At 37.5% G+C, this 26,116-nt stretch overlaps 1 protein-coding gene across 1 annotated transcript in view; it reads left to right on the top strand.

Annotated features, from left to right (window-relative positions):
- Positions 1-24,778, top strand: part of CDC5L (cell division cycle 5 like) — a 42,867-nt gene extending 18,089 nt beyond the window's left edge. The window contains exons 11-17 of the mRNA XM_036413657.2: positions 1,738-1,900; positions 4,016-4,180; positions 5,865-5,945; positions 6,242-6,484; positions 11,135-11,332; positions 21,259-21,471; positions 22,178-24,778. Coding sequence (XP_036269550.1) covers positions 1,738-1,900; positions 4,016-4,180; positions 5,865-5,945; positions 6,242-6,484; positions 11,135-11,332; positions 21,259-21,471; positions 22,178-22,282 — 1,168 coding nt within the window. The 3' untranslated portion in view covers positions 22,283-24,778. The remainder of the gene's footprint in view (positions 1-1,737; positions 1,901-4,015; positions 4,181-5,864; positions 5,946-6,241; positions 6,485-11,134; positions 11,333-21,258; positions 21,472-22,177) is intronic.
- Positions 24,779-26,116: the final 1,338 nt, after the last annotated feature.

Here is a 26,116-nt window from a genome sequence, read left to right as displayed (position 1 = left end):
TGCATGAATCCATGCACTGGGGCACTAGTTATAAATAAGCAGATGTTTTCTGTTTTAGATAAACTTGAATCTGAGAACTTGGACAACATGTTTTCTTTAGTAATGTTAACAGAATATGGAAATAGTGATCAGCTTGTCATCTTGACTTTTTCTCAGTTCCCGAAATGGTTAAATACTATATGGAGCTTCCTTTCTGCAGTTTCTGATGCTAACACCTTGTTTCCAGATACGTTTTATCTGATTTAAAAGAGCAAATAAATCTATTATTGATCATTTGGTGAATTTGATAAAAATCATTTTTTTAAATGTCTGTACCTCTATTGCTTTTCACGAAACATTTCATTATGGAAACTTATAATATGCAGAGAAGTTGAAATAATGGTAAAGCAAACATCCCTACACTTACCATCTAGATTTCTATAGTTGTTAACATTTTACTGTATTTATTTTCTCACATATTCATCCATCACCTATCAATTCATCTTATTTTAATGCATTTCAGGATAACTTTACTGTATCAGTTTATTTCACCACTAAACATTTCCTTGTGTATATCATTAATGAGTTTAGAGTCCAGTATTTGTTTGCAGTTCTTTTGTTTTAAGCTACTGTGTTTTAAAGAAGAATTTAAAAAATATAAACGTTATAGAAACAAGTTGTATTAAAATGGAATTTGAGCTTTTAAAGGTTGGAAATATTTGGGGTTTACTTTTAATCTAAACATTAGGATATATTAAGGTGACCAGACGTCCCGCTTTTTCAAAACGCTGCAGGACGCGGGACAAATTGTTAAAAATCGGGACTGTCCTGCCAAAAGCGGGACGTCTGGTCACCTTAGGATATATCCTCCCATTGGTTGTTTAGATGGAAAGCATCTGACTATTACAGCCCTACATGATGGCACAATGAAGAAACATTGGTAGCCAGATCCTCATTTAATAACTCTTGCAAGGCTTGTAAGAGAGCCTGATTCCTCTTTTTTCCTGTGTGTCTTGTCTCTCAAACACTTTGTAAGCTCCTTGTGGGTAGGGACCATGTCTGATATGATAGCACCTCACCTCACCTCACCTCACCTCACCTCACCTCACCTCACCTCACCTCTGGGAGCAGCTCTCTGGCAGCATTCACTTGTCTGGAACACACCCAAGATCCAGGAAGTAAGCAAACAAAACAAAAAAGCTTGGACAATTAAAATTTAAGTTGCAAAGTCTATTAGGATTTTATTCCTAAGAGATTCTCTTAGCTCTCACTCGGATTTATATATGATTTCAAAAGAAAAAGAAATGTAAAGAGAGGAACTACTTACAGTATGCACACTGATGATGATGAGGTGGCTAATAGACACAGGCATAGGAATGATACAAAGGCCTTGAATTAAAACAGAGTCTGGGGTCTTTGACTGTGGTGACTCTTCTCTGTCCCCTGTATGTTCTTAGCTACTGTACCATATCAAGAAAAAGTTGAGATAATATTTGGAGGACCTATCTTAGGAAGGCAAGTAATGTCAAATATAATGACTTTATTTCAAGTCATTAAAATAATACTGTGGGTAAATAATAATAAGCTAGTTGAGCCAATCCTTTATTTTAATCTAAAGATCTAACCTAAAACCAGATAGAGTGACAGGATTTTTGGAATCTTTATTGTTTTCCTTGTAAAGTAACTTGTGAAAAGCATTTGAAAACACAGGACAAATCAAAGTGGTACTTTTATTAATTAGAATTTTTGTCTTTCTAGGACTCCCTCTCATGGGTCAGAAGGGCTGACCCCCCGGAGTGGGACAACTCCCAAGCCAGTTGTTAACTCCACCCCCGGCAGAACTCCTCTTCGAGACAAGTTAAACATCAATCCTGAGGACGGAATGGCAGACTACAATGATCCCTCTTATGTGAAGCAGATGGTACATGTCATTTCTGTTTAATAGCCTTAAAAAATTTTTTTTTGGTATCTATGGCTGCCAAATTAAAATTCCCTCCCTCCCCAGTCAGTGCATATTACTCATATCGTAAGAATCTACACACCTATGGATGTCAGCAGAGGAAAATGATTTGCAGTACTTAATCTCATGTCTGTTTTTTCTTACTCTTAACATGTTTGTGAGTTTTGATTATGTCTGTAATAATACTTGTATCTTTTATGATTTTAATTTTTATCATTTACTTGAATACTTGAATGGTACATTTATTTTTATATATTTTTTTATTATTAAAAAATATTTTAAAATTGATTTTAGAGAGGAAAGGAGAGGGAGAGAGAGATAGAAACATCAATGATGAGAGAGAATCATTGATCAGCTGCCTCCTGCATGCCCCATACTGGGGATCATGCCCACAACCTAGGCATATGCCCTGAACAGGAATCAAACTGTGACCTCCTGGTTCATAGTTCAATGCTCAACAACTGAGCCACGCCAGCTGGGCGATACATTTATGTATTTTTTAAAATTTTTATTTCTGTTAAATAAATTGTTAGTTTTGAACACTTCGAATCACATTTTGACCCTTGATTCCTGTTAGCTCTCTACTTCAAGGACAAATCTAGATCTCAAAATTTGATGTTTATTGCTGATCTTAGTAAAGGTTTCTTTCATATGTTTTGCTTAGTGATGTAGAAAGGTAATGATAAAAATGAAGGTTGACCCTAGCTGGCATGGCTTAGTGGATCGAGTGTTAGCCTGTGGACCAAAGAGTCCTGGGTTCGATTCTGGTCAAGGTCATGTACCTTTGTTGCAGGCTCCTCCCAGACCTGGGCCCTTGTCAGGGCATATATAGGAGGCAACCAATTGGTGTGTTTCCCTCATATCGATGTTTCTCTCTTTCTCTCTCTTTTCTACTCTCCCTAAAAATCAATGGGAAAATATCTTTGGGTGAGGATTAAAAAAATAAATAAACAAATAAATAAATAAATAATAAAGGTTGCAGTTTTGCTCAGCCATGATAATGCTTTTATTACATCACTGTTAGGCTTTATTATGATGCCATAGAAAATCATTGTGAGATATTTATTTTTATAATAAGTTATAATGATGTTGGCCTGTTTTCATTTTACAAATTCTAACTTCATATATAGATTTGGTTAGAGTTTTTTTAAGTGGTGAAAATTGATATCAACTAATGCCAACTCTGATTGGCGACGTAAGAATTAAATGAAGAATATAGGTAATGTGTGCAAAGCACAGATCTGGGGATCTAAAGTTGAGTAAAGATGTCCTTTGTCTTAAAGAAGTTTATACTCTGGAGAGATTGGCAGTACTAAAGCAAGTTAAAAAATAATTGTAATATAAGAACAAAGTAAGCTCTTTGAGTAAAACCGACCTGCTTAGGGTGGCCATGGAAAGGATTAATAGTTGTTGGGTGAGAACTAGTAAAGCCTTCATTGACAAGATGTGCTCAGAAGGAAGGTGGTGGCTGTTCCAGATGGAGGCCACAACGTGAGTAAGTGTGGAGAGTGTTTTTAGCAACTCATCTGGTGTTTACACATAGCAAACGTGTAATGGAGCAGTGGGGAGTGAGATTGGAAAGTGAACTGAGGATATACTGGGGAAAACTTTGGGCCCATTGGGCTGTTTTTTGGCTTGCATATGATCTAGTCTTTCTATTAAAAATATATGCACACACAAATCAGGCATCTTTTCAGATTAGATTTTTACTAGTCTGAGGATAAATTGACTTTTGAACTTGTTCTTTTGATTGTTACTAAATTTGTGTCAGCAATGTTTTCCTTAACTGGAAACCCTGAAGGACTTTTTTTTTTTTTTTTTTTTTTTTTTCTTTTTGCCCCTGCAGAGGTACTTCCCAAACCTTCTATTAGAATATGCCAGAGTAACTCCCACTGATTCCAAATTGATTTGTCTTAATGTACGGAAGAAACGGAGATAGAAATTTAAAAACTTGTCTCAAATCTGAAGTTAGAATCATTATTTAGAATTAAAATTAAGCTACTTATATTTTAGGAATTCATAATATATTGGTTGGTTAATGTATATGAATTGAGAAAGATTGACTTTTTTCTACAGGAAAGAGAGTCTCGTGAACACCTCCGTTTAGGGTTGATGGGTCTTCCTGCACCTAAGAATGACTTTGAAATTGTTCTACCAGAAAATGCTGAGAAGGAGCTGGAAGACCGTGAAATAGATGATACATACATTGAAGATGCTGCTGACGTGGATGCACGAAAGCAGGTGGGTAACTGTGCTGGAAAGGAAGAAAGCGTGAGTTTGCTGAATGTGTCAGTGGGCTGAAAGAATGAAGAATGGCCATTAAATATCTCAAGATCTCTACCTATGAATTTTTTCAATATTTAAAAAACCCTAACGTAAACTACTTAGATCAGAAATAATATATACTCACATCCTGTATAATAAAAGGCTAATGTGCAAATCAAACAGATGGTGAAATGACCCGTTGTTGTGATGCATACCGACCACCAGGCGGCAGACGCTCAATGCAGGAGCTGCCCCTTGGTGGTCAGTGCACTCTCACAGGGGAAATGCCGCTCAGCCAAAAGCCTGGCTCACGGCTGGTGAAGCACAACAGCGGTTGTGGGAGCCTCTCCTGCCCCTGTGGAAGCGCTAAGATGTATGACTGCTGGCTTCGGCCCTTCCCCACCGCGAGCAGGCATAAGAGTCAGGCGGACATCTCCTGAGGTTTCCTGGACTGCAAGAGGGCACAGTCCAGGCTGAGGGTCCCCCCCCCCCCCCCACACACACACCTGAGTGCACGAATTTTGTGCACCAGGCTTCTAGTAATTAATAATATACTCAGAATATTCTATCTTGAAAGGCATTCTTAAAGTGTGTGTGTGTGTGTGTGTGTGTGTGTGTGTGTGTGTGAATAAAATCAATTTAAGTATCCTTTGTCAAATTCATTATGCTTTCTTAAAATACACATAAGTAGTCTTTTAGACATTGCTTTTTACTCTAGCCAAGAGTTACTGATCAGTCTTAAAAACAAGTACATTTTGGATTGGTTGAGTAAATGGTTTTAGATCAGTGTAAACTAATAAAAAACGTGGATTTGGAAATTTAGAGAGTGTGCCAGAATAATAATAGCAACGCTTTGTATTAACATATCTTACAGTTACTTTCTCATTCACACATAATAACTTGGTGATTTAAATAAAATAGGTATCTATATTAGCTTCATTTTAGAAGTGAGCAAACAGGCGCAGGTGAATTAAGTTAATCTTAGCAAGTCTCATGGCTGGTGACTCTTGAACTAAAACTGAGATTGAGTGACCCTTTAAGAAATTCTTACAGCCTAGTTCAGGATGGTTTTGAAGTTGAATAATTTCATGGGATTAGAGTGAAAATGGCATCATTGGAAATTGTATTTTAGAGGAAACCACATAAATACGCTTTTTGGTGGGAATATAGGGTAATACTTTTTGTGTTTAGTTCTTATAGTGACTTGGAGATACATTTAGCCAGAAATAGTGAGAAATTCTAATGTGCTATCTCCACATTCTTCATAATTTGAGAATCAGGAAACAAGAAATTCTTTTGCTGGATTTTTAAATTAAACAAAGGTAGTTTTGGGTGCATGAAAAGGGTTGTGTTGCAGGAGGAATAGTCAACTAAAATTTCAGATTCTGATTTACAGAAGAAAAGGATAATTATCTGATGGATATAGCATCTAAATTTGGAGCATACTCTGGTAGATGTTGGAAGTTCTTAATTGCTGTTTTACTGAGAGAACAGATGAGATTAATTTCTATTGCCTTATATGGCCTTCCTGCAAACTTACAGATGTCTAGAGTTCCAGCTCTTGGACATACATGTTCTTATAGACTGAAGTGTTTTCAACTGTATTAAAATTTGTTAAATACTTTGTAATGCCAATAATGGATATAAAATAACTTTTTAGGCCATACGAGATGCAGAACGTGTAAAGGAAATGAAGCGAATGCATAAAGCTGTCCAGAAAGATCTTCCAAGACCTTCAGAAGTAAGTGTTAGAATTTTTGGTTGGGGAAGTTTTAAGTTTTTTTGTTTTTTTTTTCCATGTGATTGATTTCTTTTTATAATTCATAAAGTTTTACAAAACAAAATTTTATCTACTGCCTAGAATTTGGTACACAATTTCTCAGAACTAGGCCCTGAACAAATGAGTATTTAAAAGGAAGGAAAAAAGGATTTCTTTTGAAAAATGTATAACTGCTGTTTAATTTATGCTAGAACAAGTAATAATGTTAGTATATTGCAGTGAATCTGTTGGTAATTTTACTTGTTTTACAATTTTAGGTAAATGAAACTATTCTAAGGCCCTTAAATGTAGAACCACCATTAACAGATTTACAGAAAAGTGAAGAACTAATCAAAAAAGAAATGATCACAATGCTTCATTATGACCTTCTACATCACCCTTATGAACCATCTGGAAATAAAAAAGGAAAACCTGTAGGATTTGCTACCAATAATTCAGAGCATGTTGCCTATCTGGAACATAACCCTTATGAAAAGTTCGCTAAAGAAGAGCTGAAAAAGGTATGATTGAGTGGAATATTTCTGTCTTGAGATTTAAATAGTTTGATGCCATGTATCATGGGCAAATATTAACTTTTTTCCCCATACTGATATTCATGGATATTCTCCTCCATCAACCCTACCCCCCAATGTTCAGCAATAAGTCTTTATTATATCAACACTGGCTCTGGTAATGATATTTTTGTTTCATGGTGTGTACCTGATTGACAGTTGCTACAGCTCTGCTATGTCTCTGAATAGAATTGAATGCCTTTAATACTTGAACCTCATTTATTTAGACTAATATAAAATAGAAGGATATATTAAAAATATTTAGAGATTAAGCTTTTATTTATTCAAATAAAGGAAATATATTTTACTGAATTTATTTCCTTTACATGATTTCTCTGTCCTTTTGGATATAAGGAAAAAAAAATATTTTCTAGTAGGAAGTCTTTCCTGCCTCTTCTTCCATATTATTCTTTCTGCTCTGACAGAGCAAATGGCTGTGATTGTGAATAAAAATCTGTACAATGGTGTAAGAAAATACAGTTGGCTTCATGGAAGCAGAGTGGTCATTAGCTTAAAAGTCTTTATCTCTGAGAGGCAATGATTAGAATGGCCTAAATGTACAATTGGGAGAAAACAAGATTCTTTTTTTCTGTCTTTTCTCCTGCACTTTTCCTCTCTCTTTCTTTGTCTTACTTTGTATTTTTCTTATAGCATAAGTGATACATGTTTATTAGAGGATTTTTAGAAAATAGAGAAAGGGAGGAGGCTTTAGATTATTTCAAAATTTGCCCCTGATTTCTGAATATCCTTTATTTATTTTTAAATGCGTGAAGTTGGAACTTGACATCTGCTGAGTGACTATGCTGCAGTAATCACATTTAATTATTGAACTGGAGCTGAGAATTAGACTGTGAACTTGGTATTTCTAGAGTTTTTTCTCTTTTTAGACTGGAAACATGAGGGAAGGTGGTATTAAAGAAATAGGCTTTTCTATACCTTAGATGGTTTTCTCAGTGGATAGAGCATTGGCCCGTGGAATGAAGGATCCTGGGTTTGATTCCAGTCAAGGGCACATGCCCAGGTTGTGGTCTCAATCCCCAGATGGGGGCATGCAGAAGTCAATTGATCAATGATTCTCTCTCATCATTGATGTTTCTATCTCTCCATCTCCCTTCCTGTCTGAAATCAATAAGAATAAATAAATAAAAAAAGAAAGAAACAAGCCAAAACCGGTTTGGCTCAGTGGATAGAGCATTAGCCTGTGGACTGAAAGGTCCCGGGTTCGATTCCGGTCAAGGGCATGTACCTTGGTTGCGGGCACATCCCCAGTAGGGGGTGTGCAAAGAGGCAGCTGATCAGTGATTCTCTCTCATCGATGTTTCTGACTCTCTATCCCTCTCTCTTCCTCTCTGTAAAAAATCAATAAAATATTAAAAAAGAAAAAGAAAAAAAAAGAACTAAGCTTTTGTAAAATTATTGTATGTATGGACACCTGAAATAAGGAGCACATCTGCCCTTATTTCAGGTGTGGCTCAGTTGCTTGGAGCATCATTCCCATACACCAATAAATTTTGGGTTCAATTCTCAGTCAGGGCACATACCTAGGTTGCAGGTTTGATCCCCAGATGGGAGAACATAGGGCAGGCAACTGATTGATATTCTCCCTGACATCAGAGTTTCTTCTCTTTCTCTCGTAACCTTCCCCTCCCCCTCTCCCTTCCTCCTTCTCTCCCTTCCTCTTTCTCTTTAAAATCAATTCATGTCCTTGATTGAGGATTAAAAAAGAAAAATAAAGGATCACATCATTGCTAATAGAGATTCTGTAGGGGATAGATTATAATACATTTTTAATTAAAAAAAAAAGTGTTAACCCTTACCTGATATTTTTCCATTTTCTTTTTTTTAAGAGAGAGTGGAAGGGAGAGGGTAGGGGGAGGGAGAGAGAGAGAGATGTGAGAGAGCAACATCAATTAGTTGCCTCCTGTAACTGCCCCATCCAGGCCAGCGGAGGATTGAACCTGCAACCCAGGCACTTGACTGGGAATGGAACCCAAACCCAGGACCCTTCCCTGCTGGGGCTGATGCTTTAGCCACTGAGCCACACTGACTAGGGCTTAATAAAATTTTGAAAGTAGTAATTATAAATAGTGCTTTAGAATTATTAAAAAAACCATTACAAATTAGTTTAAATATTTTTTCATATTTATTTATTTATAGTTCCATTTTTTTCCAAAAAGAATTTGAAGCAGCTGTTTATCTACCAGATTATTATTTTATTTTAATTTAAGTTCTTTATCGTTGAAAGTGTAACATATGTCTCCTTTTTCCCCCATTGACCTCTTCCCAGCTACTCTCACCCCTCTATTTAGCAATTTCTTTATGGACAGTTTAAAGATTACTTAGCTTTATTCTCTTTTAATAATGATAAGAGCTAAATTTATAAACTTTTATTATGTACAGTTTCCAAGTGGGATACCATTTCTCTTACCATAAAGTGTCAACTTTTCATTAAGTGTGTTAAAATTGGTTTGTTTCCTTTATTTCCCCTAAGAGGTATTGTTTAAAAATATCAATTATTTATCTTATACTAGTGACCCGGTGCATGAAAATCACGCACAGGAGCGGGGGTGTTCCCTCAGCCCAGCCTGCACCCTCTCACAATCTAGGACTTACTGGCACCTAACCACTGAGCTGCCTGCCTGCCTGCTTGCCCCTAACTGCCTCTGCCTGCCTTCCTGGTTGCCCCCAACTGCCCTCCCCTGCTGGCCTGATCTTTCCCCCAACTGCCCTCCCCTGCTGGCCTGATCTTTCCCCCAACTGCCCTCCCCTGCTGGCCTGATCTTTCCCCCAATTGCCCTCCCCTGCTGGCCTGATCTTGCCCCCAACTGCTCTCCCCTGCTGGCCTGATCTTGCTCCCATCTGCTCTCCCCTGCTGGCCTGATTGCCCCTAACTGCCTCTGTCTGCCTGATCACCCCTAACTGCCTCCCTAACCCCTCACTTCAGGCCTGATCTCCTCCCCAATTGCCCTCCTCTGCTGGTCAATTTGGTTCTGATTGGTTGGTTTCTATGCCAGTCAGCGTCTCCAGGCCTGTCTCTGGGCCTGATCATAGAAGCGGGGCTGATCTGCAGTTCCTGGAGAGAAACAGAGGTGCAGCTGCTTGTGAAGCCTGGAGAGAAAGAGAGAGGCGACGGCTGATCAACAGCTGCCATGGGGGCTGTGGATCAGACCCTGCCTCTCTTTGGGCTTCACTCTGGGCCTGATCCGCAGTCCCCGTGGCAGTCAGTGCTGGGTTACCACAACCCAGCACTAACTGCAGGACTGATTTCCAGTCGGAGCCTTCGGTTGTTTTGGACGTTATGGACGTTATGGACCCTGGGTTTTTATATATTAGGATAGACGTGGTTTTTATATTTTTTGTTTAAATTTTTTGGTATGCTGATCATTTCTCTTAATTTTACATATTTTGATCTGTTTATTTTCTGATATTGATTGGTACAATCTATAGAATGATTGAATGCTTTCTATAAAGCCCAAAAAGTGATTGTCAGTTTTTCATGAGCCATGAAGCAGAAGGCTGGAAGAAGTTCATGTGGTATGCCCACAGAATCTGGGTGTCTGGTGTTGAGCTACGCCAGTGGTTGGCAAACTCATTAGTCAAGAGCCAAATATCAACAGTACAATGATTGAAATTTCTTTTGAGCCAAATTTTTTAAACTTAAGCTTCTTCTAATGCCACTTTTTCAAAATGGACTCGCCCAGGCCATGGTATTTTGTGGAAGAGCCACACTCAAGGGGCCAAAGAGCCGCATGTGGCTCATGAGCTGCAGTTTGCTGACCACGGAGCTAGGCACTCTAAGTGTATTATCCCCATTTTAGAGATGAGAAATGGGAGATGATAAGCAAGTTCAAACAGTTACTTAAAATGGTAAAGCTGTGGTTTGAAGCCAGGCCTGTACAACTCCCCTCCCACCTCCTCATTCTGTTATTTTGAACTGTTTCTTTAGCAGTGAGCAAAAACTGGCCTTTGACCCATCAGTATTTGACTTGTGCCCCCAATCTCATTCTCTAGCAATGTCAGGGACATTTTTTCAGATGAGAACAAAGGCATGTGTCAAAAAATGCCTGATTCCCTTCCATGATCATGTGAAGTCCTTCGTGTAGATAGGGATAGTAGAGTGGAAGCCTTGATGATGTTTGGCTTGAACACGATCCTGCTTTGTCTGCTAACTAATTATATGTTTTTGGAGAAAGTATTTCACCTCTTTGAACCTTAGTGTCATCAACATTAAAATGAGGTTAATATTGGCTACTTTCTAAGGTGGTTGTGGTGTTTGGAGATAATATAGGCAAAACTATTAAATTCAGTTCCTGGCACATAGTAGACACCTGAGAAATGGTAGCTGCTGTTATAATGAGTGAGGGCAAGGATTGTTTATATTATTGGAGCTACATGAATGCTTGGCTTTTCAGGTCAGTCTGCATTGACATAAGGCTTCATTACTCATTTTGCTTAGACATTTTTCCCCTTCCAAGAAACAACCAGTCAACTAGAACTCCTTGCTTTTGTCCAAAGAGGAGGAAAAATAGTCTTTAAAGTTCCTAGTTGATGGCAAGTCTTTCTAATACTCAAACTTATTGAAATTATTATCTTAAACAGGCCCAAGATGTCCTGGTTCAGGAGATGGAAGTGGTAAAACAAGGTATGAGCCATGGCGAACTCTCAAGTGAAGCTTATAACCAGGTGTGGGAAGAATGCTACAGTCAAGTTTTGTATCTCCCTGGGCAGAGCCGCTACACACGAGCCAACCTAGCAAGCAAAAAGGACAGAATTGAGTCACTTGAAAAGAGGCTTGAGGTTGGTATCTACTTTAAATGTACTTTGATGGAAATAATGAACCAAGTAATACTTCTGAAAACAATTTCAGAAAAATAGACTTGAGATAATTTGCCTTTGCGAATCTTGAGGAAAAACTACACTGAAGTGTTTGGTCTTCTTTGGCTTTCTTTTTTCATTGGATTTTCATGAGTTCTTGCCTTCATGATGAAGAGTAGCCTCCAAGTTGGCCACAAGTCAATCAGAACCTTTAAGATATGGGAACAAGGAGCCAAGACATTAACACTAGCCCTAGCCAGTTTAGCTCAGTGGATAGAGTAGGGGTGTCGAACTCAATCAGAGAAGGGGCCAAAATCTAAAATCCAGCCTAAATCGCGGGCCGAATGGTTTACTGAACAGTCATAAACTGTCATTGTGATGGAAACGCAGCGGAGTGCAGTGATGACAGCGCGGTGCGGGCCACATTGCAAGGCCTGGCGGGACGGATTTGGCCCGCGGGCCTTGTGTTTGACACATGTGGGATAGAGCATGGGTTTGCGGACTGAAGGGTCCTAGGTTAGATTCCATTCAAGGGTAGGTACCTCGGTTGCAGGCTCAATCCCTGGCCCCAGGTTGGGGTGCATGTGGGATGCAACTAATCCATGTGTCTCTCACCTTGATGTTTCTCTGTCACTCTCTCTTCCATTCTTTCTAAAAATGAATTGAAAAATACCCTCAGGTAAGGATTAACAACAACAATAAAGTTAACACTAGTCACTCAGAACAATGTAGATCAGTGCTAGAATAGTTTGTTTTCTCTAAGAAGGAAACTCAGTGGTTCCAAAGAGCCTTTTTCTAAAACCAAAAGAGCACATTTAGCCCTAGCTGGTTTGGCTCAGTGGACAGAGTAGACAGAGTGTTGGCCTCTGGACTGAAGAGTCTTCAGTTTGATTCTGGTCAAGGCCACGTGCCTCGGTTGCTGGCTCAATTCCAAGTAGGGGTTGTGCAGGTGGCAGTCCATCAGTGGTGCTTCTTTCCCTCTCCCCTTCTCTCTGAAATCAATAAAAATATATTTTGAAAAAAGCACATTTACAAAACTTTACCTTTTGTTCATCCTCTGATTCCTGTGAGTTTGTTACAAAGAGAGTGCTGAGTTGGATTATCCAGACAGTGGCCTCCATGATTTTTCATGTTTGTGAAAATGTTGAAATGTACCAGATGGGAGTTTCATGACATGTGGTTTCTTAATATTGTCTGCATTTTTTGAAGTGCAGAATCCGTATAGGCATTTTGCCAGTGGCATGCAAATTGTGGTTCATGGACCACTAGGCTGCCTTGTGGATTCTTAATGGTGGTCTTCAGGGATGTTTCTGAGGCCAAGTTGTAATGGCAAGGAGAAAGGGTGCTTCATGCAATCACATTATGCAATTTTCTCTAATGTGATTGCCAGTTTCTCTTTACAGCAAGCATATTTGAAAATATTTTTATTTAAGGTTAAAATAAAAAAATGATAAAATTACTGGTATGGTCAGGGCTATGTAGGGCTAGGGAAAGGAGCAGGAAAAAGGAAAAAAGCAATACATTTTTAAAATTCTGGAATGTAAGGTCTTCCCCCCCCCCCATCGAGGAAAAAGGGAGGGAGGGAGAGAAAGAGAGAGAAACAGAAACATGATAGGTTGCCTCCCATATACACCTCGACTAGGATTTGAACCCTCAACCTTTTGATGTATAGGACGATGAACCTGGCCAGGGTATAAAGACCTTTTTAATTAAAGTATAGTTGACATACAATATAATATTAGTTTCAGTTGTACAACATTGTGATTTGATACTTTTGTACCTTACAAAGTGGTCACCACGAGCAGTCTCCTGATAGTCTGTCACAGTACAAAGTTACTGTGATGATATAGATTGTATTCCCTAACTCTGTTATATTCCTGTGATTTACAGGTTTGAATTATGTTTGTACCTCTCAATCTCCTTCATGTTTTTGCCCATTCTCCCATCACTCAACTCTCTGGCACCAATCAGTTTTACTTCATATGAGTCTGTTTGTTCCTTTGCTTATTTTTTTAGAATCCGCTTATAAGTGAATTGTTTGTCATTCTCTGATTTATTTCTCCCAGCATATACCCTCTAGGTCCATACATGTTGTCACAAATGGCAAAATTCCATGTTTTTTCCCCCCTGTGGCTAAGTAATATTACATTACACACACGCACACACACTCACACATTTATACTAACAAAAGCCTAGATGCCGTTTCACCCTCGTTTCATCACAAGATGGCGCCACAGAGATGGCCACCCCCATGTCGTCACAAAATGGCCATGTCATCACAAGATCAGGGAAGGGCAGTTGGGGGCCATTAAGTGGGCAGGGGAAGACAATTGGGGCTATCAGGCTGGCAGACGAGGGCAGTTGGAGGTGATTGGGTTTGCAGGGGAGGGCAGTTGAAATTGCTGAACTGTATGGCAGCTCTATTTTTAGTTTTTTTGTGGAACCTCCATACTATTTTCCATAGTGTCTGTGCCAATTTACAGTTTCACCAACAGTTCACATAAGTTTCCTTTTTCCACATCTTAACCATTGTTACTTGTCTTTTTGATGACAGCCATTCTGGCAGGTGAGATGATATCTCATTGTGGTTTTATATGCATTTCCCTGATAATTAGTGAGGTTGAGCCTCTTTTCATATGTCTGTTTGCCATCTGTATATCTTTGGAGAAATGTCTATTTAGGTCTTCTGCCCATTTTTAATTGTATTACTTTTAATGCTGAATTTTATAAATTCTTTATATTAATTTTGGATATCAAGCACTTACCAGATATATCATTTGTAAGTATCTTTTCCCATTTAATAGGTTGTCTTTTTGTTTTGTTTTCTTCACTCTTCAAAAGCTTTTTTGTTTAATGAATCCCATTTGCTTATTTTTTATTTTGTTGCCCTTGCCCGCCCAAAGAAACACATCCAAGGAGAAAAAGTGTTATCTTTTTATTTGAAGTTATTCTAAGTCTTTATTTTTAAGATCACATATATAGGTATGCAATGGCTAATGTTTGTGAACTTCTTTTATCATTTAGTGGGAAATTAGAATTTGTTTTTGATGTAATTCTCATCTTGAATGGAATCCTAGCAATCCAGTGTTGCTGGTTATTCTGGTTGTATTACTAATTTCCAGCAGGGTGTGCTGTTGTTCTGTTTTAATTCACAGAGTCAGGGAAAGTAGAACATCAGTGGTTAAATTTTATGTTTTCTGTTGTGTAGGCTCCATTTCTTATAAATGGTAGTTAGTGTAATTCTGATCTAAGGTCAGCATCATAGTTGATTGGAAAGCTATTTGGAAAGCTTCTTGTAACATTTATATATAAATACTTAGGTCTCTCACTTAGTTAGAAAATCATCTCATTTGAGGTGGGTAAACTCTTTTCTGCCTCAAATGGTAAGGACATTTTGTGCTGTTTAAACTGTAAAAAAAAGTTTTTCCTAAATCTCATTTACTTTGTTGAGGCACTAACTTTCATGACAGCAAATAAATGTGTCACAAAGTGAGTGGTGCCATAAAGTACAGTAATTTTTATGTCTATGTTGAATTGGTCTTGTGAGTTTTGAAGGGAAAAGTACAGAAAGAACCACTGCTGTTCTTTTGGAGATTTATTTGGGTCATTTATAAGCCACCATTAAAAACATGTGGTTCTCTTTGTTCATTTCAGTACCAGGAACTGAAATCTTCCGTTGAACTATTTTTGTTGAAGTATTGGTGATTTTGGAAGAATATTCATAAAACAGTTTGAAGTAATTTTTCTTTTCTTGACTCCTGGATATTGTTTACCCAACTAGTTACTTTTAAAGGATATGTAATCAAATCCTTTAATTTAGTAAGCTGTGCTTATTTCAAATGAAAGTTCATTAAATCTTTAAAAAGAAGAAAAGAGACTAAAAAACCCAAATAAACAATCCCCCATTTTACTGGTATCCATCCCTAATTCAGAACTAGGTTTGTCTTAGCTTATTTTAGTTTTTGAAGATACAATTCTACTGGTTTGAAATACATAAATATTTTATTTCAATTGTGGTAATTCTTTCATCATTTCAGTTGATTGCTAAATTATAAACATTATTCAAAGTTTGTTGTGGGGAACGAACTCCAGTTGTATTATACAAACTAAATGCTATACTTAAATTATCCTTTCCACTCTTAGGTTCAGGGAGATATGCCTTTCTGTGTAAGCACAGTGTACCATAGCAGTCAGTTGTTTGATTTTTGATGCCATGAACTTTGGAACAGTGAATTTAAATTATGGCTCTATCACAGTATATCAAGCAAGATGAAATCCAGCTTTGTCGATGTTGGTGTCTCCTAAATGGATTAAAAAAAAGTACCCAGAGGTTTATATTGGAGCTAGTCTTTGACTCATTACTCATGATTAATATATGATACTCATTTAAAACTAATAGAACCACCTCAGATTTTATGAAGAATGTGGTGGGTGGTGTAAGAGTCTGTTAATAGAACCAGAATGTAGACACAAGTCAGAAGTAAGTGGGAAAGACTTCTGAATTATAACCAGGTCCATGCATTTTATTCTGCTTTGGAGGCAGAATCCATTTTAGAACCTTGCCAGACATTTGTGTGTAAAATAAGGCAGCAACAGCAAATAGAAATGACAGCTAATATCAGAAAAAGAAAAGTTAGAAAGCATGGCATGTCAATGCCATTTAAATATGGTAGCAAAAGTCCTATGAATTTTAATAGCTTTAATAGCTTCTGTGAGAGCATTATAGGTGTATGGTAGGATGGTAGAGTGATTGCTGTTTATGGAGAAACCCCAAATAAATAAGAAAAGCTTAATTTCTGTTCAGTGTCATTTTATTTTATTTTTTTAATTAATTTATTTTTTTAAGAGGGATGGCTATACCTAGAAAAGTTTTCACCAGATGGTTAAAAATAAAAGAGCTTTAGTACTTTATTTAATCACATGTTTGGTGAATGTTACTGGGCATATGCTATGTGCCAGCCCATGTGCCAGGCCCGGAGGTACAGCAGGAAACAAGGCAGATGAACGCTCTGCTCCTGCGGACTTCAGCTATCTGGGAAACCTTCATGTGGGGAACCTCCCTTTCTGACGATGCCAGATAAATGAGTCATTACTGTATTTGGGAAGTGCAAATAGAATTTGAAGTGTTCTAATTTGTTTCCACTTTAAGTGGAAATAGGAAATCATCTGAAGACATAATTATTTTGAGTGAAATAATTTCCAGTAGGTGCAAAAGTGAAATGAGAAGTCTGAATTTAGGCCTGCTGTTAAATTTAATAGTATTTGAAATGATATCTAAACTGCTGTGTTTAGGAAGTTTGGCTGAAAAGTAGATTTTGTCATGTTCGCTATAAAAATGGAAAGACTTTCCTTAGAGGTGGAAACTAGGTCCAGAAGTAATACTTCTCCCTGTACTTTACTGGCACAGTCAGCTTAGTCAAGAAGTATTATGTAACATTGACTTTTTGGAAATAAAGTAACTTAAAGAACACAGATAACACATTTAAAATTATTCTCAGTGTATTTGTAGAACTCTTTGAGGACCCCTGCCTTAACTGAATGGTTATGTTTCAACAAAATTGGCTGCATAATGGATTCCATTTTCTCAGTGACTTCCATTATAAAGTCAGATGTTGTAGTACAGGAAAAATATTCCTTTAATACTTTAAATAGTGAAAACTTAGGGTAAGGATTAAGTTCGTGGACAATTCTGGGTGGAGGACTATATGTTGTATCTCAGACTTATGCTTATATTGCTGTGTGTGTGTGCATGTGTGTGTGTGTGTGTGTGTGTGTGTAGGTGTGTGATGTGTGTGTTTGGAGGCAAGGGCTTCAGGAGAAGAGTTCCCAGAACTTTGGAATGCTCTGTTTCTGAAGTTCTGGTCTACCGTGAACCCTAAAGGCACTGGCAGATGTCTTGGTTGTTCCTAGCTATACCAGAGATCCCCTTGGCACAACCATTTTGCTTCTGTTATGCCTCAGGATTGGTGTTCCATTTCCTAACTTGTGCAGATGTAAAGTGCTAGGCCACTTGATTGCTTTGTTGGTACATTCCTGCCCTGCAAAGGTGTTTAGTAAGGCTTTGCCTTAGTGCTTAGCTTGCTTTGCAGGGTTACAATCTAACAGTTAGACAGTTGCTAACTCTGATAGATGTGACAATAATCACTTATTGGACCTGCATCTCATCAATATAAAGAAGGTTTGTTGATAAAACTTACTGCTAAATAAGCTATATAGAGATAAAAGAGCCACTCACGGACTCTTGTTTGCAAACATTTCGATGGTTGAACCACATCTTTACTAGTGTAGGATCATATTGCTGAATGATGGACTGGGAGTGGAGTTGCCATTAACTCTGTATTTATTTTGGGTATCCTTAAACCTGCTTTTCCAGTGGTATAAAGTTATGTTATGGGCCCCAAAGCAAGAGTTTCAGTGAGGGATGCTCTTAATTTTTCCGAACCTCACTGTTACAGACTTTAACTGAAGACGGTATTGGAGACCCAAGGATAATGTGTTTATTTTGGAATTACTTAAGCTTAGTAACCTTAACAAACTTAGTGAGTTTGAAAGTAACAATTACACTTTTATAAGTCCCATACAGCCTCCTTTTATAATGACCCAAGGAAACACTTATGGTTCCACTGATTCATCTCCTGGGGACCATCAGTTTTCCATTGGTCTCTGGCCAGTCTTTTTTAGACAGTTTCTTTTCTATGCATTTAAAAATAACATTTGGGGTGCTTTTTTAAAAATAATACCTGTACTTTAAAGAGAAATTTAAAAAGAAATTTTAAAATCGAAGAAAAGAGCCTACCATCTAGACAATCACAAAATGACATCTTGGGTGTGTGTATTTTCATAGATGTGTGAGTACATATTTATAAGATTACATATGATAGGAAAAAAAAGTTACTATACATAATATCTGTGGATGAAAGGAGGAAGGTGTTTAAATTGGGATCATCATATACTGCTTTGTTCACTGAATAGTATTTATCGATATATATTAAAGGCAACTATGCAAATTGTCTCCTTGGGAGATCGACCAGAAGACTGGCAGTTTGATTGCTTGCTATGACATGTGCTGACCACCAGGGTGTGGCCAGGAACAAAGGAAGGCCCCAACCGACAGCTGGTAGGCCCCATTTGGCCCTGATTGCTGGCCAGGCCTAGGGACTCTAGCTGTGCATGAATTTCATACACTGGGTCTCTAGTAATATTATAAATATCATTAAAAAATAAAAAGAAACCTGATAACTCGCCCTCATTTAAAGTTAGTGGCAAGGATTAGCTTTGGCGAAATCTCCAAATAATTACACAAGTTATATTCTGCCCAACTTCTTAAAAAGTTGTTAGTAACTTTTTTCCTCTGCAAAATTTTTCTGAGAGATGTTTGTTTTCCTATAGTTTCATAGTTTGTTAAGAATTAAAGAATTATGAATTTAAAAACATAAGCTGGGGAAAGTAAAAACTTTTCTGAAGTGTCAAATTCTTATAAGTGGGTAGGTACAGGTCATTGTCTAAATCAGGGGAAGAGTGATAAGCAGATCCATTAATTATGATTTTGTTTACATGTGTCTGGAATAATTTTTCAGGAAACTGTCTGGTGCAGTAAGCCATAGTTCCACAACTTGAATTTCTTTAGGCATTTTTGCAGTTTGGGGACTGAGGCAGGGGGGACTTCCATTTTATTAGCTGTGGTGTGGCCTAATATGTTGGGTTTTTAAAGTAGGACATAACTGCATAGCTTCATCACTTAGTGGCTGTGTGGGCTAAGGCAAGTTACTTAACCTCTCTGGATCTCAAATTTCTTTATCTGTAATAGTTTTAATGTCATGGAAGTGAGAGTTTGAGATAATGTGCTTAGCAAATAGCAAATGGGAATTTTCTCCCATGTCTTTCAGGTTAGTTCATCCTTACCTAAAAGGGGTAAACCTGGTTTTATACATTTAAGGTAACAAAAAGGAACTTCACCTTGAACAGCATAGAATCAAAACAGCAGGGGGTTGAGTTTTTATTCCATACATTTTGATGAATGTCAGAAATTTGAGATATAGTTGATTTTAGGAGAGAAATTAAGACAGTCTGATTTTGGTTAGTATACATAGATTTTACATAATTGGGAATTTTAATTTAACATATCACATATATGTTTTGGTGTGTTGAAACAGTTGACATACTTGTGCATTTAATGTCTATATTATACTTCATTGTATTAATGTTTTGTGGTTTTTGGTGTATGGTCTTAAAATAATTGACCTTTAGAGTAGAAATTGAATTTGAAAATCCATTTTATTACGGGAATTCCATTTTTTAAATGTTTTTAGTTACTAACTTGATATAGTTGCCTAAATTAAATTAATTTTTTCCCATACTTATATATTTTTAATATAATTTATTTCCATATTTGTTTGGAATCTTTAACACAATATTTTTTTAAAGAGAATTTAAAGAGAAGAGATATTTGATATGTTAATAGCGGAGAGTTTTCTTTTTTTATATGCATACTAGAGGCCTGATGCACGAAATTTGTGCAAGAGTAGGCTTTCCTTCCCCTGGCTGTCGACACTTCCCTCTGGTACCCAGGACCCAGACTTCCCTCCCAGCACCAGCTTCTGGAAGATCATCTGGTCTAATTAGCATATTATACTTTCTATTATTATAGATTTTTATTGATTTCAGAGAGGAAGGGAAGAGGGAGAGATAGATCGAAGCCTCAATGATGAGAGAGAATCATTTATCATCTGCCTCCTGTATGCCCTACACTGGGGATGGAGCTAGCAACCCATCATGTGCCCTTGACTGGGGTCGGACCTGGGACCCTTCAGTCCATAGCCCAGTGCTCTATCCCACTGAGCCAAACCAGCTAGGGCTTTAGCACATTTGAGCCAAAAGAGTTTCATAAAGCTTGGACTAAATTAAATGTAATTGTTGATATTAAATGGAAGCTAGCAACTTTGTAGTTTTAAAATCTTTGGTAGTTTGGGAATAATAAATGACTCAACTGTGTGTGAGGTGGTAATTCCCAGATACAAGGTACCGATTATACTCAGTGCACCTTCATGACTAGATAAACACTTTCTGAGCATAAGTATTATGCTGTTATACCAGTCTAGATGCCCGGTGCACATAATTTTGTGCACTGGGGGTTGGGGGGTGGGGAGGGGAAGGAGAAAGTGTCCCTCAGCCCTTCCTGCACCCTCTCGAAGTCCTGGGACCCTTTGCTCCTTGTTGCCTGCAGCGGCTTTAGAATTTTGTTCAAATCTTTCTTCTGTTAATTGTCCTTCTCCTGTTCTTTTGTCAGTTTATATATTTTTAATTCTTTTAATTTTAGAATGGTTTGAGGAGGCATCCCACCTGTGCTCAATATGCATATTTAATAGAAAACTATCACTTTTTTTTCCTTAATTTTATCGTGTTCTTTCACTTCTCAAAAATTAAAAAATTGTGTTGACATATGTGATACTCTTTTTCCTTAATGGGTTATATGCCAAATTTAGGGTTTTGACATTATAAAAATAACCTAGTGATTTTATAGTTTGAAGACTTAGGTTTTGATCACAGCTGTTAAAAATGTATATGTATAATGTAGAAGTACATTTTTGAGCTGTAGGTGGTGAAAATGAGTTACTACCAGTTCTAAAATCAATGCAGATTAATGATAGCTGAAGTTATTTTCAGAAGTAGAGATTAGTTTTTCCATACTATGAAGTTCAAGCCTGCCTTTGCGATTGAATCATGGGTGAAATTATTATAAATGTTATAAAATCCTTCAGGTGCAACACAGATCCTTCTTAAGCCTGATTTTGTGTATGATAGCTGAAGAATAAGGAACTGCAGTGTGCTGCTGCTCTGAAGTAGTGCTGTCTCTGTAGTCCTGTTACTTAACCTGCTTTTCTCATGTGTGCTGATGTGATCTCCCCCAGATAAACAGGGGTCACATGACGACAGAAGCCAAGAGAGCTGCAAAGATGGAAAAGAAGATGAAAATTTTGCTTGGGGGTTACCAGTCTCGTGCTATGGGGCTCATGAAACAATTGAATGACTTATGGGACCAAATTGAGCAGGCTTACTTAGAGTTACGCACTTTTGAAGAACTCAAGAAACACGAAGATTCTGCGATTCCCCGGAGGCTAGAGGTACCATGATTGCCTTGCAGCTTTGCTTGAAAGAGAGCCACATAGAACTATCCAGGGCTCTCCTATTTTTATTTCTTTCCTGTGCAGGAAAGATATTTGGTAGTTGATGTTGTCTCGCTTTTTTTCAATCAGAGCTAAACTTTTCTGACCTAGAATTGCCAGGGGTTGGATGGATAGACCAGGCTTTTCCTTCACTAATATTCTGTTTTGTATAAAGATACATTATGGAATGGAATAAGTAACCCTTGAGATTTTATTTCCCCCCGAAACTAAACTGTATTCCATTCATATAGCTCTCCAAGGTACATTAAACTGATGTCTTTTTGATTGGTAATAGGGTGCTGGGAATATAGGTGCTCATTCCAAAGCATCAAGTTGCTTTGGTCACATTTAACTTTATTTCCTCAGTGCACATGATAAAGTGCATTCGTGGGTATCAATAGGATAATAATGGCTTGTTTATTTGCGATAGAAGCAGAGATTTTACAAAATGATGGTAGTTAATATAACTAATCAAAGAATGGCCTTAGCATTATTTGTGTTCTAGCTAAAATAGCCCCTGTTTTTGTTTCTCTTTGGGCAATACTTGCCTCTTAAGGGTCAGGACTGAACTCAGCTGTTTGTAGGATGATAAAGTGCCATAAGATCTTTTTAATTTTCATTACTTACATATGAAATAATTATTTCATATCTTTGTCTCTTCAAGTGTCTTAAAGAAGACGTACAGCGGCAACAGGAAAGAGAAAAGGAGCTTCAGCAAAGATACGCTGATTTGTTGCTGGAGAAAGAATCTTTAACGTCCAAAATGTGAAGCACAGTGTGTACTCTATCACTAATTGCTGGTTTTCGTACCCTGGAAGGCTGAAACTGATGTTTATCTTCATTGACAAATTTGCCCCTATCTGTGGTCTTCAGATTGTTTATTTTAAACGGTATCGATCTAACACATTCTGTGTATAAATCCTTTGACTCCACAGGACATTTTAGGGTTTAAATTATGACAATCATCCTTTTATCAGTGTCACCTTTGCAAAAATTTTTTTTTTCAGTTTCGGCCTTTATTTTAAAAGCCTGATTTTTAAGTGCCGCTTGTGAGTATACTCTTGAATAAAAACCTAAAAAATTGAGAATGTAGCCTTTTGTTTGAAGTAATTGGATACTTAAAAGTGCCCACAAACCAGCGAATATGTACTCTGTATCATATTTAATGAGTAACTCTGGGATAATCAAATGGTGATCTAGCATCTTAACTTAAATTCTAAAAAGGCAATCCTTTTGTGGCTTTGTTAGTTTTTACTTTTTTAGCATACAATGATCATTTGTCTATACACTGACAAGATAGATTAACTTTTTAATACCTTTTTCCCCCCTCAATATAATTTTAGGGATGATGTCTTCTCTGCCCAGCTACTTACATGTATAGTTTATGGATTAGGGCTCAAAACATTTCTTGACCTGTTATTTTCTTGTAAATATTTTTCAACAAAGGCATTTTAAAGATTAATTTCAACAAGGCTAGTAAACTTTTAATTATTAAAGCTCTGTGTTTATCTTAACAAGTCAGTCACACAAATGTAGAATTTGGGTAATGCATGGGTAGAAATGAGAAGATTTAACTTTATAATAATGCATAGGAAATCATTTAGGACAGTCGCTGGCTATCAGTGTCAAAAAAGGGTAAAAATATGTTGAATTCACCAAAAAAAAATGGCCTACTTTTAGAATATTAGGGTCTTAAAAGGGAGGGAGGAATACATTCATTCATGAGATATTTATTGTCAGAGTCCTGGGGATAGAACAGTTAATAAAATAGGCATACTTCCTGTTTTGTGGCACTTAAGCTTATTTGACAACGACAGGCAACTAAAATTCAAGTGTTTACTGAGCGACTCTTACATGGTAGGAACTTTAAAACATTGAATGGTTATTAAGACACAGTTCTTGCTGTCACTGAGGCGGCATTGTGGGGGAAATAATCAATATGCAGGGAAAAGTATCAGATCATGAACTTTAGATTCAGTGGAGGGAATTAACATAGAGCGATGAGAAATAGCAACTGGTGGATGCTCTAGGTGGGGGGATCCAAGAGATCTCTAGGGAAGAACATTTAAGGTAGGATGTGACTACATCTTAGAAGGAGCCATCCTGTGAGATTCAAAGAGAGCCCAAGGCCAACAAAGTGAAAAACTAGCACAAAGGTGTATTTGAGGAACAGAAAGTCAGAATGGCCAATGTCCAGATGGCATTTGTATAAGGCCTGGTTGTACAGGGCCATATTTATAAGGAATTTGGATCTTATTCTAACTATGATGGGAAACTTTCCTTCTAAGCAAAGGAATGACATAGTCAGATTTGTTATTGGAACATCCTGGGCCCTACTGTGTGATCTCTCCCCAGGTTGAAAATAAGGAATCCAGTTAGTTCACGAGTCCAGTGCAGTGGTCTAGGCACACAGGAGCGACTCAGACTAGGAAGCAGTCCTGAGGGAGGCATGGAAAGATCTGAACAGCAATAATTCTGGCCAAGTCACAAATTTATATTTTCTTGGGATCTACTTAATTCTAGTCCTTTCCCTGGTAATTTTGCCTGGGTTTTCTAAGAATTGCTTTCATAGCTATGACTAATGATGTTTTCCTAATAGTCTTATTTAATTTGTGTGCATGTTTTGTTGGTTGAAATGTTTAGAACAACATAAAATAACGACTGTAATGGTAGATATTCTTGTTTTCTGATGGGAACATCCCTAGCAGTGTTTTACCTTTAGGTTTGCTGTTTTTAGTCATCTAGATATTCTTCATCTAGAAAGGAAACTTCCCTCTAGTTTTAGTTTTTAAAGAATTTAAATTAGGTATGGCTCAGGAATTTAGTCAAATGTGATTTTTGGGTATTAACATAATTATATAATTATTTTCATTTGATTGTGTTGATGACATTTTTGAAAATGAGAATACATTTGTTAAAGCTGGGGATAGTGATAGAAGGAAGGGCTTAAAACAGAAGAAGCAGGAGGAGAGAGCCTAGGCGGGCTGCTGTCACTCCCCAGAGATGTTCCAGGAAAGAAATGAGCCAAGCCTGGGCTGCTTTAGCGCGCTGAAAAGTCCCATAAAGGGCGGCCCGGGAGACAGGGGTGAGCCCTGCCCTTCTCTCCCCCGGTTGCAAGTGTCCGGGGACCCTTTGCGTTTAGGAGATGCCGGACGTTGAGGGAAGAAAGGTGTGGGGTGCTCCCAGAGGAAGAGCGTTGTTGAGGACATACTAACAGATTTAACAACGTTTAACCAGCTTTGAACTGGGATCAGGTAGAATAATTTAAAAAAAAAAAGGTTTACAGTTTACCTGCATTGCATCTTACGTAGACTTGAATTATACCGATTTAAAATCGTTGATCTAATAATAGTAGTCAGGACTCAATTTGATTTCAAAATTTGAAGTAATATATATACAGTAAACCCTTGATTTAATGGACTTCGAATTTAAAAGACAAAATTTCAGTTCATATATTATATGTGAAGATTAACACCCTGTTAATTCTAAAATGCTTTTAACCAAGATTTGCTTATAATTAAATTAACAGGTTATTTTGTTGTTATTAATTCACTGATATTAACAATTTTTAGCAGATAGGCTATATGTTGGAAAAATACTGTAGTAATTTCACCTACATAAATAAATATTACGAAAGTAAATATCACGTAGGTAAAACTGTAATCTACATATTTAAATCCAAGAATCAGTGCTCGTAAACAATGTTTAGCAAATGATTGGCATGTGATCAAGCAGGAAATTGGATCTGTTGTCACGTGGTGTGACATTCTGCAGGAATTTTCTTATGGGGGCAGATGTTCTGGGTGCTAAGCCATGCCCCAGCCATGTGCATTTCTTTACTTGTGGTGACTGGTGAATGCAGAAAAAATGTAAAATTACAGCAGTACATACAGAAAGCCTTTCTGTGAAATTAAACTTTTCACACATAATTTTAATCACAAAATGTATCTTCAGAAGTAAAACAGGTAGACCAGCCCTGACCGGTGGTGCTAAGTGCTTGGAGCATGGTCCACACACCAAAGGATCGTAGGTTCAATTCCTGGTCAATAGCACATACTTAGGCTGCAGGTTCGATCCCCAGGCCTGATCAGGGCGTATGCTTGGAGGCAGCCAATAGATGTGTCTCTCTCACTTTTTCTCTTTCTCTCTCTCCCCCCTCTTCTCTCCCTTCCACTCTCTAAAAAAAAACCAAAACAAAACAAAAACATGAAAAAAAACAATCAATGGAAAAAATGTCCTCGGGTGAGGATTAACAAAAAACCACACACAAAATACAGGGAAACTAATTTGTCTATTTTTTAACACCCATTTGGAAAAACTACTTTACTATATAATGGACTTTTGGCTTTAACAGTTACACCCCTTTGCCCAAATTAACCTGCTTTATTGAGGTTTTACTACTTATGGCTTAAAAAGTGACCAAGAATTGCATTGCATAATTTCAAAACTGGCATCTCAGTACATTTGTAAAGTGTTCATGCTTTTGCCACATAGCAATACAGCTTTGGCTGGTAAACAAACATGCCATCACACTTGGTTAATATCCTGTGAAGCTCGGGTTCCTTACCAGCACCCTTGGAGCGAGAGTCATAGTTCTCTATTC

Source organism: Pipistrellus kuhlii, unplaced genomic scaffold, assembly GCF_014108245.1.
Source record: "Pipistrellus kuhlii isolate mPipKuh1 unplaced genomic scaffold, mPipKuh1.p scaffold_m20_p_5, whole genome shotgun sequence".
In the NCBI taxonomy this organism is placed as follows: Eukaryota; Metazoa; Chordata; class Mammalia; order Chiroptera; family Vespertilionidae; genus Pipistrellus; species Pipistrellus kuhlii.
This window is presented reverse-complemented; position numbering and strand designations above follow the sequence as displayed.